This window comes from Anneissia japonica, unplaced genomic scaffold (assembly GCF_011630105.1).
Source record: "Anneissia japonica isolate Jap-2015-1 unplaced genomic scaffold, ASM1163010v1 scaffold287863_len737641_cov155, whole genome shotgun sequence".
Taxonomy (NCBI): domain Eukaryota; kingdom Metazoa; phylum Echinodermata; class Crinoidea; order Comatulida; family Comatulidae; genus Anneissia; species Anneissia japonica.
This window is the reverse complement of record NW_022742482.1, coordinates 408,359-422,136: the sequence shown is the minus strand read 5'-3', so window position 1 is coordinate 422,136 and position 13,778 is coordinate 408,359. Positions and strand designations below refer to the sequence as shown.

The following is a 13,778-nucleotide window of genomic DNA, read 5'->3' as shown; positions in this document are numbered from 1 at the left end:
TAATAATTATAGGCCTTCGCCTGACCATCTTATTCTTGTTGATGGGCGAACAATTAATGCTCGTATATGACAATAAATGCCATCTTGAATCTTGGGGTGTAAAATGCAAGTGTGATACATTTATACGTTAAAATACTCTTCATGCATGGTGGTATAGTATCTAATTCATCGGCGAATCAAATACATCGTAGTAAAGCGTTTGGGTGGTATATTAAACTTTCAGCAGCAAGATCCTTGGCAACAAATTCCAACCAATCACAGAGCAGAAAAAAATTAATTCAGTCAGTTTAAGTTACCGCTGCGAGTTTAGCGCCCTCCATGCATATTTTGACCAATCAGAGGTCAAAGAACTCGCTGCAGTAAATTTCTAATTGAACTGCAGTTCAGGAACCGAATACTGAGCGATATCGCACTCCATAACCGTATCCTATTCGACACTACCACTTAAATAAAGGTGACATTTTACAAAGCACTTTCATTAACAAGCAGAGTAAAAAATATATGATTTCATAATAGAATAACTATACGCAGCAGAAACTACAGTATGATGTAATCAAGCATTGAATAGCAATTTCCTTGAATAGTATAAATTAATGGAACTAAGCACTTTTTACTACCTGACCTGAACTGTATAATGGTTGGGCCCGCTGACCTTAGTGTGGCCTTATAGAGACCGGAATCAGGCCGTTGAAATTAATTTATAATAGTTCAACGTTTTAAAACTATTAATTATTGAAATTTGCAGCTTCATGATAAATGCAATATAATAAAGAAAATTATTATTTATAACTCTAAAACAAAAATCACGTCGTTCGGGCAAATATTGGTTGAGAAATCGCAGTTTTTCATCAAGACGTTGCTAAATTTCGAATATACTCTTTAAGATTGGAGATTGTCCAATATTTTAATTTTGCTCCATTAGATAAGTGGGCGTTCCGACGACCAAAGTATGACAATGAAATGAATTTTTAGATAATAATAATAATAATAATAATAATAATAATAATAATAATAATAATAATAATGAATTCTGGCGATGACAAGAAAGCTTGATTTATTCTCTTTTTGATAATGAAACTGCCATGAAAATTGGGTCAGGCGATCATGAATGAGAGATGCTTTGTGAAAGCCGACCCCATATTTTAGGTTGCTTCAGGTTACCTGCCATACACTGAGAGTTTTCGGATGCGCTCGCAGTAAAAAACATATTCCGATAAAGTAATACTGATTTAGAATTTATAAATAAAGTAACATTATTTCTAAATAAATTGTGGACACGTTACCGAAACGGCTGGCCAACAAAATCGGTGCAATATTAACGGAGTATTATAAAAGCACGTCCAAAGTGGTCGGTTTCATGCGTTTTCAAGCAGTTTGGCCAGGCTTTTATATAATAGTGTGTGTGTGTATGTGTTACTTGTATATAATGTGTGTGTATGTAAACTTGTATATGTATATGTATGTATATGTATATATATGTATGATATTGAAGGGAGTTAGCCGTTAACACTGTTGAATAAATATAATATAAATCATCAAACGTACATATACATTGTTTAAATAAGGACATAATGGATATATAATGGATATAAATATACACATATATACATACACACACACCCATATATATATATATATATATATATATATAAATCAAGGTAGCCGTTAACACTGTTAAACTATATAATAGATGACAAGATGATTTGCTTTGATGATAATATATATATATATATATATATATATATATATTAATCACTCTATACCACAATTATGTTTCTAAAGTTTATACATTCATTGTTTCCTGATAATTGTTTTTATGCTGTATATGCAGTATATTATACGTGTGATGTAATTATAGGTATTTTTTAATATTTCATTCGTAGACTCAAAGAATATAACATTTGTAGTAACATCTGAATACGGGCAGTCATATACGAACAAGGAGGCTCTTTCTGTTAGTTTCCCTGGTGACATATATTTGTTTCAGATGCATGCAGGTAAGGATGTTTGCAATATCACACATTTTTTTTTTTATCATTCGTTTAGTCGGTCAATCAATAATAGCTAGACTTACTATGTCTGTTGGTAAAACTGAAAATTAGGTCTTTTCCTTACTGTCATAACGATAATTGATGTAATTTGGAGTGGAGTTGAATAGCTTGGTGGTTAAGATGCTTGCCTTCCAATCCCAGGGTCATGGGTTCAATTCCTGTCAGTTGCAGGACCTTTTCTCACGTTCAAAACATCTGCACTCCCTATAGAACCTCATAGTGTGTGTTAAGCAGCATGTGTGTATGTTTGTCTTGTGTGTCTTGGACTGTTTTATGTGTACTGGGCCCTCTGGGAGAACAGTAATTTGTTACTGAAGAGGAAAGCCAGTATAAAGAACAAATAAATAAATAATTAATTACCAAAAAAAAAAAAAATAAATAAAATAAAAACATTAATAAATATGAAAACTAACTCGCAGTAAGTGAAACTCAAATAATGCTGTAGTGATACTAGCGAGGGTGATATTGAGGGTTCCTACCATTTACGCTAAATAACCCAACCCTGCAGAAGTCAGTGCATTATAGTTTTTCTAACTTGCGTAATGTTATAATAAGTCAAGGGCGAATTTGCTCATGTATTTTACAGTAATTATTTGCTTAACGTAGCTGTAGGAGTCAATCTAAAGCAGTGGCAAGAATAACCGCAAACGACAATAACAACAAAATTAACATCAACGAATATGACATTGACAACAGCAACCCAATGCAAACCGACACATAGTACAGTCTCCTCTACTCTGTGTGGAATATTAATTAATTTATTCATTATCCATCTGTCAATCAAATCAAAGAAATTGGATGTAAAATATTTAATTATACGATATTGATAATGTTTTTCAAACTAATTTTCAGATGTTACTGGTGTAACTCCAGACGAAGGAAGCGTAGAGGGCGGTACACTTATTACAGTAGCAGGCAAATATTTTGGCCTAAATGCTGAAGGAGTTGGCGTGAAAGTAGGTGGCGTGGATTGCAACATAGTAGATGTTACGGACACTGCCATAAAATGCATAACTGGGGCACAACCCAGCAACCATACTTCATTTCCAGGTGGCAGGGGAATTTTCAGAGAAGTTTGGAAGGATACTCAAGTAAATAAGTAAGTTGCCCTAATTATGCCATTTTAAAATTAATTTATCATAATAATTATTATCTTAATTTTCACTGTCGACGTCACCGCATTATTAAGATCATCATAATTATCTTAGCAATCTTGACCTCAACAACCACCAAAACATTTCTTTTTAATTATTAGGATTTTTTTTTTTCTACAAAATTAACACACAGTTTACATTTATTAGTGATTTCTCGAACGCTATATGGAACACTTCTGCAAATGATTACAATGTTGAGATTACTGACCAGTTCAGTTCTCCTGCTGAACCGTCGTTTGGTGAGACTGACCATTATTCAGCTCGTTACCGGGGTTACTTTGTTGCCCCGTACGATGGTGAATTCAGATTCATGATATACAGCGATGATGAGTCAGAATTATTCTTCAGCATGACAGAAAACCCAGAAGATAAAGTAAGTTGTTTATACCTATACAGTCGCATATAAGAAATGTTATTGAAAGTGTGCATAACAGCCCATGTAATATAAGCTGGTCACTCAATGCGCCCGACGATCTCGAAGCAACTCTGAAAAACAACGCGCGGACACAGATCGTTTTTAATGACGATCAGGGGTGGCGCCAGTGGGGGGGGGGCTCCCCCATCGGGGAGAAAAAGCACAATTCGTTGGGGAGAAAAAAAGTATATGTATTTTCTACATATTAGTAGACTATAAAATCGATTAAATAAGCCTTTGAAATTCCTAAATTGTCAAAATTTTTAGGGGCTTCGTCCCCAGGACCACTTTCGAAAACTTTAAAACGAAGCTCGACGACGCCCACTTTGCTTTCGTCAGGGAAATCTGACCCCTCGTCGGGGAATCGGCCTTCTCGTCGGGGAAATCGCCCCCCCCCCCCACCCCGTCGGGCAAATCCTGGCGCCACCCCTGATGACGATCCCTTAAGGCTGCTACCAAAAATCGGCCTTTAGGACGTTGTGAGAATATTAAACATTTTTAATATTCTGCACCAGACGCAAACCTATCTCGTCAGGATTCAACGACGAATCCAACCCCTTTCTTTGTGAATGCTAAACGACGACACGACGCCGTCTGCTGGTTGTCGGTGGCAGTTTGAACGGATCTTTATTAAAACGGTCCGTTGCGCGTGCGTCATTGCGAATTGCGTCCTCCTTCATAAAATCGAGTCGGCCGACGACCGTCGGGCGAATGCGCAGTAAGTGCCAAGCTTAACTAATGCGTCGGGCTGCGTCCTACGACCCTGTTTGAGTTTACCTTAACGCTCACAGACTAGAGTTATTAGATTCTATGGAAGGCAATCGCTCCCAAAAATACACTTACAAACGAACAACCTACTCGCAAAAACGTAAAACCTACTCGCAAAAACGAACAACCTACTCGCAGAAACGAACAACCTGCTCGCAGAAATGAACAACCTACTCGCAGAAACGAACAACCTGCTCGCAGAAACGAACAACCTACTCGCAGAAACCTACAAAAACAACGTGCACTCTGTAAAGGACAAAGTTAGACTTTCACAGAAACGTACAACGTATTAGCAACAACAGACAACAAAAGACACTCACAGAAACGAACAACGTAGTCGCAGAAATGGATGCGCACAGCACTCTCAGAAAAGGACAACGGAATCGTCCATTTCAAGATAGGTCAGCAAAATATCGCATCTTAAGGCTGAATGTAATTTTCTTCCTAAGCATAGCCCCCTCTGTAATACTTGCCTCTCAAGATAACAAAAGCTAATTATTTTAAGTCATTTTCTCCCAAAACACCGATGGATAACAATTCACTGAAGGAGGCCGGAAGGCTTCTAAATCAAGCTGCGGATTTGCTGCGGGGTCAAGGCACTAACCCCGGTGGTGGCATCTCGCACACCATCACTAACAGTAGGGGAAAGTCATTTTCTTAAACAATTTAAAACCACCATGTGGTGACACTACTACCAAAGTATTATTTTTTAATTATTCATTGAAGCAGATGTCCTATCAGTACTGTCGTATCTGTCATTCGAAGTACCGTAATATACAGTATAGGGACAGTTATACGTAAATAATAGACATCATAATGATTAAAAAGTGTAGCCGCGTTAGTCTGCTATAAACAATATAAAATAAATGACAGCAAGAATAACTTGTTTTAAATTTAATATCTAGCTATCGTCCATACGTAAAACTTTCATGACACAGGGCCGGATTTAAGGGCTATGGGGCCTGCGCTGTAATTGCAAGTGGGCCTAAATACTCTGTGGCTAAAACATAAAACTAAATTTTTCCTGGGGTCCGGTTCGGGGGACTAATTTTCCCCATTGCGGCCTCTGGGACTGTAGCCACAAAAGCCCCTTTTATGATAAACCTGCTCCTGGACTTTCATCAGACGAATAGACTGATGATGTCCACTGTGTGTACAAAGAGAGATGAAATTGTATAAAACTGTAACCTTTTTTAAAGTGTTGTTGTAATTTCTTTTATACCTAAATAATAATTATATTATAGACTTTGAAGCCCCTATTAACATTACACCAAAAACGTTAGGCTTGTAAGGGATACATTCAGCCCCGATTGTCGTCTCCCAAACTCTTGTAGACTAAAGCTGTATACGCCTTTGCAGATCCGCAGATAGAATTTGGCCACACTAGGCGCATGACGCCATGTTGTTAAGTTACAAACAGCGTGCGCGCGTATAAATTTTATAACACTGGCATGAACTTTATATTATTTAAAATGTCACATTATTTTTTTTTCTGGAAATATTCTTAAAAAACTAAGCGAAGCGAATTTGTAGATGTTGGTCTGGCCCTATATCCGAAAACACCTGTAGTAGGAGGCCCTTCACTTTCACGCCGCTGCTGATTTTCTTCTTTTAAAACTCTTGCCGCTTCAGTAATTAAATATACAATTTCAGGGGGTACACTTAAATGTATGCACTCCCTACATATAGCATCGATTTGATGCAATGCCGGATGAATCAACCCCTTCAACTTCTAACAAATGAACTACCTCTTTAAGGCGCAAAATAGTATTCTGATTCTCCTCGTCCATCCCACCTGCCGCGCACCCTATTTCATTTTGCCTGCATAACATTAACACAGCCTCGGAATTGTTATCCATCGGTGTTTTAGGACAAAATGGCTTAAAATAACGAGCTTCTCATATATTGAGAGGCAAGTATTATAGAGGGGGCTATGTTTAAGGAGAAAATTACATTCAGCCATAAGATGCGAGATTTTGCTGACCTATCTTGAAATAGACGATTCCGTTGTCCTTTTTTGAGAGTGCTGTGCGCATCCATTTCTGCGACTACGTTGTTAGTTCCTGGAAGTAGGTTGTTCGTTTCTGTGAGTGTCTTTTGTTGTCTGTTTTTGCTAATACGTTGTACGTTTCTGTGCAAGTCTAGCGTTGTCCTTTACAGTGTGTACGTTGTAGGTTTCTGCGAGTAGGTTGTACGTTTTTGCGAGTAGGTTGTTCGTTTGTAACTGTATTTTTGGCGGCGACTGCCTTCCATAAGATTCGTTAACCAACGGTCATATGGCATAATAGCTCAAGATTGTAGTAAAATGTTATTCAAGCAATATAGCATTCTAGTCAACACTTTTTATCAGTCATACATTTATGTGTGAATTGCCAGATATAATGCCTAATCGAACGTTTAACGTAATGCAACGTACAGTTACATAAACATATAATTACAAAACCTTGTAAACAATACTAATTCAACCGTAAATTGTATTTAAATAGTTTATGATACTGGATTTACTACCAAACTTCAATGCTTCTTTTAAAAATAGGAACTTTCAACATAAACAGACAAAGAAATTTAGCATTTGATTGTTATAGTCTTATCCCATAAACGTGCCAATGAACAGTATTGAATTCCGGTCACCAACTTGTTTATTCTAAGCTACAATACTCAATACATCTCTTCCACTGTTTCTATTTCTCTTCTATCAAATCAAATCAAATCTTTTGAGATATCAAGTTAATCTAATCTTGTTTGATTATCTTGTGATATATGTTTTTATTTTTTTTTTCATTTAATATAAAATATTGTCAAATTGTAGACAGAGGCTGAAATTAATGCATTTTCAAAAATACATGAACATTATAAACTATTATATTCAAAATTAACGGTAAAAATGGACAAAACTTTCAAAATACATAAAAAGAAATATCACTTGGAAAATTACTAAACTTATAATATATTTAATTTTTTTTTTGGCTTTGTAAATCATTATATTTTAATGTACATTTGTTTATTGCTTAATAATTTATCATTTACGTTTGTTTTAATTAATTTATTTCTTTATAATGCTCTTTCAATCTTCACTCTTAGGCAAAGATTGCCTTTAATTCTAGATACACCAATAGCTACTATACACGTCCCACAGAGCAAATCTCAGCACCAATGAGCCTTGTTAGCGGGAATCGATATTATTTGGAAGCCTTTTTCAGAGAAGGATGGGGAGCCGATTATCTACGTGTTGGTCTATTGATGTACGATCTTCCTTATAGTCACTCACAGCTTTCTATTGCTTCAGACGAAAAACAAATAATTCAAATTAGCTCTACCTTACAAGCAGAAAAACAGGTTAGTAAGCTTGACATGTTAATTAAAATAATAAATTACATAATTAATTTAACAATTGTTACGATAATTAAATATTGATGGTGAAACTGTTTACTCTTATGGTTGTATATGATTGTATGGATCATATGTATAAGAGACAGATATATATATATATATATATATACCTACAGTATATATATTTGCCTGTTCCCTGTGTAATTTATTGTTGGGAAAGTGGAGTATATACATTTGCCATTTGATAAGAAAGTTTAAATAGCTTTTAAAATAATATGTAAAACCTAGTATAAAGCGCAATAAATATCTCAAATGGGTTAGTAACTGTCAATAAACACAGATCAAAGTAATTAACACCGAAAGTGTTTTATAATAAAACATATAAGAATATATACAAGTATATATTAACTGCAGGTAGAGGCATAACCCTATACAAACTATCATACTGTATTAAATGTTATTAGAAAAAAGCAATTGTACATAGGGGATTGTCCTTAAAGGTATATTTTTTCTCATGAATTTATTCATTTAATTTTACTTACTTTTCAGAGAATATCAATTAATGCAGGAAATTCATCAATTGATAACTTTGTCCTCACATTGGATGGAGTAAGCAGCATTGCGCTCTCCAGTTCCTCGTCTGCAGAAGAAGTTCGAAATGCAGTGTTTGACATGGTTGGTGTTGACTGCCAGAGGAGCGGTCCTGTTGGAGATTATTTTATTGATTACGAAGAAGAACCTGTCGGATACATTACTGGTGAACGTGTAACAGACATTGAGCCGTTTTGTGGGCATGTTTCTCTAAAGAATCCTAACTATGTCTACTATAAAGACAAGACTAAAACGTCTGATGGCGTCAATTTAGATTCATTTAATGCTCAAACAGCTGGACAGGTAAATATATGAGATGATACTAATAATGATGACAATGTAAGATTCATGAACAAAAGGGAAAATTAAACATCCTGATACCGGTACTACAAGAAAATCAAACAAAGAAAACTTCAAAAATGCAGAAGAATAATTTTCACTGCTCGGTTCTCCAGCAATTTAAAGTTATTATGCTGTTGGTTTTTGTGGTCGTGCAGTTTATGTCGTCCAATTTGAGACACGGTTGTATACCTTAACTACAATCGTTCTAGATTTGTCGTGTTGACATATGATAAAGAAATATCAACATCTAGTATTTTATGTGTGAGAGATTTAGTTGTATGAGAGAAGTCTAATGGATATGATGCCCACCTTGACGGCGAGAGTTTGCAGGTTCGAATCCAGCCAGAGACACTTTTTCATATAACTGAAATATAAAGGAACTTTTTGTTGATGTGGTTGATACACTTATTACAACATATTGCTATTTGAGCACAGTTATTTGTGTCTTTTGTGTTTACGGTGCTACGCAGCAAACTTGATTTAAATTCTATATACATAAATTATATGAACGTTTTTTTTTCATTAGCGTACAAAATCAACGGAATTGATTTTCATATATTTCTTTTTTCTTCTTTCATTCTTTCTTTATTTTATTGTTTATACTTGGGGACTGCTAAATAAAATCCCTGGTCCTCCGCAGATCCCAGCAGAGAAAATAACAAACTGAGAAACATTTCATAAATCAAAACAGATAGAAACACAAAAAGCTGTACTACTCCCTATTTTTCTTGATCATTAGTACACTATGTTTTGTTACAGATATGTTTCGCATACAAGGGTGCAATTTCAAATAAAATAACATTCAAAATAGATTGGAATGATGGGAATAACGACAGATCTAATTTCAGAAACTACTACATAGACGGTCTCTCTGTGCGCACAAGGTAATTTATTATTTACATTACAACAAATAAATACAATCAAAGGGTGATTGTTATGTTACGCAAACGTTAAACCTAATTGTAAATATGTACTGACAGTGTTCACTTTACTATCTTGAACAACAACATTTAATATTAAATGTGTAGTTGTGTTTTAAAGCAAGCTATTAACATTCATTTAAAATGTATATCATTTAGGTGCCAGACAGGCGGCCGAGTGGTAAGGTGAGCCGCTCCTCGTCAGGATTCGGTTTTGTACAATATGTCTTTTCGAACAATGACTTCAAATTGAGGTCCAATTAACACACACATCTGTCTCGTTTTGACTTTTAAGAACATTGCATATTTCGGAAGAGTAGGGCGTTACCCTGATTCTATGGTTGGTTTCAGTCCCAGTCGTTGTGGAATAATGTGAACATAAGTGCTTCTTTATGGCGGCTAGGTAGTCTCGGACCACGTCCATACGCAAATCAGTGCAATGACGTTAGGAGTTGGCTACTCTGCTACCTTGTTAGCTTATCTTTTATCTTCACCTTTACAATACCGATTTTATAGGCCTACGTTTATACCATGACTGACATGTATTTTAAAAAATAAAGTCATTTATGCATGTCTTGCCACTGAAAGTTAAAAACTTGTTTCAACAATTCAAAATAAGCAACATTTTAATTTGTGGGTTTAGATTTTACCATAGACTGTACCGTGTCTTCATATGATTGGGCTAATAGGCAATTGTGGTGTGTCAATCAAACCTATTAACTAATACCTAATCATAACTGATGCAGGAACATGCGCTTCCCCACGATACGTATCAAAAATACGATCAAACAAAAGTACGTACGTTTCCATAAAATATCTAAACTGTCGCTAACTGTAGTCTACGCAAATGTCCCCGACGCAACGGAATGGTTGGCAGATTCGTTAATTTGGGCATTCACTGCGCCTGACTGTCGTCTGCTGACGCGATTCTATGAAGAAAGCAACGCGACTACGCGCGCCCAACTGATCGTTTTTAATGACGATCCGTTCAGACTGCCACCGACAACCAGCAGACAGCGTCGCGTCGACTAGCGCTCGCAGGGAGCGGACTTGAGTTCGTCGTGCGACGGTCGTACGACGCTGTGAGTGCCCGGTTTTAGTGACGTGTCGCATCGGCCCGGAAATGTTGAACCATACTTGAACCAGGCTGAACTCTGCCGACACGTTGCCAACGATACATAATCCCTGACCAATCATCCCACGTGATTCTTTTCTCAATATATGTAGAAAACAGTTAGTGAGTATCAATCATTCTTTGACAATAATATACAGGAAATAAAAAATGTGTTTAAAGTATAGAATTAAACTACATCTCATTGAGCTTAGTTATTCAAATGATACACAGATTTTTAAATGAGCCTTGTATGTACACTCGGATGTACGAGCAACCCTATGAAGATAAACATAGCCCATGGTCTAGGGGAAGCAATCTCGAGCTAGTGGTAATACTTTATGGGATACAGTAGGTAATTCTGTCATGAGTAGTCAGTAGTAAGCAGAATGGCTATCGACAACGTGTAGCACATTTATAGAAACCAAGTATCACTTACATTAACACTGTCATATTGTATTGATCTTAGCAAAAATATCCAATGGGCAGGCTTGGCGGGAAGGTCCATATATCGTCAGTAGTTAGATCTATTCTGTATGGTACATATTTTTACAAATATAATAATAATAATAATAATAATAATAATAATAATGATGATGATGATGATGCCTACTTTCTATGCCTCTGAATAATTTCATTTCATACTGTTATTGTGCCTGTTTGATTCTTTTGATTCAAAATACCTTCACAGTTTTGTAAAAAGGCCTGTTTATACCGTACTTCAACGATAACGATAACGATAAAAAAAAAAAAGCTAAAAAGCAAATGTTCATATAGAAAATAAAAGAAATAAGGAAAGTTTTTACACAGAACGATTCGATATCGATTTATTAGTTATGCGATAACAAAATATTTTGACAAATCATATCAGATGACGTCATAACCATGGAAAAACATTAAAATCGTAGTATTATCAACGATTTTATCGTTTTTTCATGATTATGATGTCATCTGATTTGATTTGTTAAAATATTTTGTTATCTTATACACGATAAATCGTTATCGAATCGTCCTAGTGTAAAAAATCTCTTATTTCTTATATTTTCTATATGAACAATCGGTTTTTATCTTTTTTATCGTTATCGTTATCATTGAAGTATAAACAGGCCTTAAGTCTGGTTTCCTTAAAGTCGCAACACTGTCGCTACAGTATTTTCAGTGCAACCGTTGACTGCGTAACAGTCCCTACGCCATTGGGAAGGCTCCCCAATCGCCCAACCAATCAGCATGACCGAATGCTGTCTGCGATAGCGTGTAGCGATTGTATGGAAACCAAGGTAAATGCGACAGTCTCTCTTTTTTAATCAGTTGGCGGTACGTCTGCTTCAACACTTATGATTATATATCAGAAGATAGTTGGCTTACTTCACGAATGAAACCGGGCTCATTTTTTGATGTCGTAAGGGTCAAATTGAATAAAGATGAAAATTCTGCAGAAGATTTTTACATTGACAACTTCAATATTGGAGCCCAACAAGTAGAATGTAAGTATTTTATCCAGCACATGATACTATACAATATTTTATTTTACATTTACGTTCAATTTAAGGCCTACTATATTTAAATGTTTATTTTAAAAATGTTATATAGGTTTACAATAATTCATCTATACGTCATTTAACACATTAACAATGATATAATGCGACATAATCAATGAGCAAGCATTTTTTGAAACAAAAAAAAAAAAAGCTTAGAAACCTATCAATATTTGAAAATTGACAGACTGAATCCACACCATATCGGTAGTGACAAGGATGAATTATAATGTTATAAAGTTTTGGTTGAGGGGATAGGGTAAACAGAGCCTTGGTTTGTAATCATTTAGATTTGTTTTGCTGCTCTGCTCAAACATCAATACAATGTTTTGTTCACGTTTGATTTTTTTTGTTATCTTCTCTCCAGACATGCCTTCGCCTTCTCATCCACCAGCAAGACCAAATGACATTCTTATGACGGACATAACAGTAGAGAAATTGGATGGTGATTTTGACGTCACATTTATAGCAGCAAACTGTGGTTATGACTATCCTTTGCTTGGGATTAAGGATGCTACTGTTGAACAGGGTTCTACTGATGACGAGTCAGTAACATTTAGTGATTCATCGTGGCCTGATGATGCGACAATAACGATTGAAAGGATTGAGGCTTCTTCTCCACCAGTCACGGGGAATTTCAGTCTTTCCTGGAAAGACAAGTATGCAGGTAACTTACAGACAGGTTATCAAATTATCATCATTCTACCCACCATTGCCTAACGTGATTGTTTTATAGTATACTGTCGGAGCACATGTGAGAGCTGTGTTGTTGTGGTTATGGTGACAGGTGCTCAAGTTCAGACAAAGAAATATTGAGAGCAAGCTTGTTATTTTGCATTGCATGTGCTTTGTTCATTTTCTATGCTGATCAACCATGTTATTAGCCAAACCAATCAAATCGTAAGACCTAAAGACCTAATGATGCCATCCACTGAAAGTTGTTCTATCGGTACGCCTAAGTTCTTCTGTCAGTCCATAGCGTGTTGGTGATATCGGATATAAAACCGATTATTATTGGAGGCGTTTATAATTAAGTCCCCGCATGTTTTTAGACCTGACCTGACAAAAGTTCTAGAATATATGATATAGGGAGCTTCCGATTTCCGCGACGACGCGACGCCAAAACGGAATCACTCATGCGTGACAATTTTACCGGGCGTATTTGGCAAAGTTGCGTCCTACAATTCACGCGACGTTCACGCATGCCCAGATGACTTTTACTAACGTCATTACGTTCTATGTCCTACCGTCGTCGTGCAATCGGAAGCTCCCTATTACCAGTGTAGCACAATTCGCTTGTCTTTATATTATTCTTCACTGTGATTGTATTTTACAACAGACGCTGAAGCAACGACTACAGAAAAGAAAATGAAAGAGATTCTAGAGAAGACTTTTGGGGTTGGAAAACTGAATGTGGAGAGGACTGGCAGCTGTGTAGGATATAGTTGGGCTGTTGAATGGCTAGAACTTGGTGGCAATCAACCAGCGATAGAGGTACACTCAATCATAAATTAGAAAGCATCAATAGGCCTACCAATAAAGTCCCAAAGACTCAGAATCA

General features: G+C 36.1%; 1 protein-coding gene across 1 annotated transcript in view; it reads left to right on the top strand.

Moving 5' to 3' along the window:
- Window positions 1-1,883: 1,883 nt before the first annotated feature.
- The window catches only part of LOC117119182 (fibrocystin-L-like), a gene marked incomplete in the record, with an annotated part of 51,406 nt that continues 39,511 nt past the window's right edge, over window positions 1,884-13,778 (top strand). The window contains 9 exon segments of the mRNA XM_033264002.1: window positions 1,884-1,997; window positions 2,904-3,150; window positions 3,353-3,578; window positions 7,470-7,724; window positions 8,268-8,612; window positions 9,411-9,535; window positions 11,991-12,166; window positions 12,585-12,884; window positions 13,557-13,711. Coding sequence (XP_033119893.1) covers window positions 1,988-1,997; window positions 2,904-3,150; window positions 3,353-3,578; window positions 7,470-7,724; window positions 8,268-8,612; window positions 9,411-9,535; window positions 11,991-12,166; window positions 12,585-12,884; window positions 13,557-13,711 — 1,839 coding nt within the window.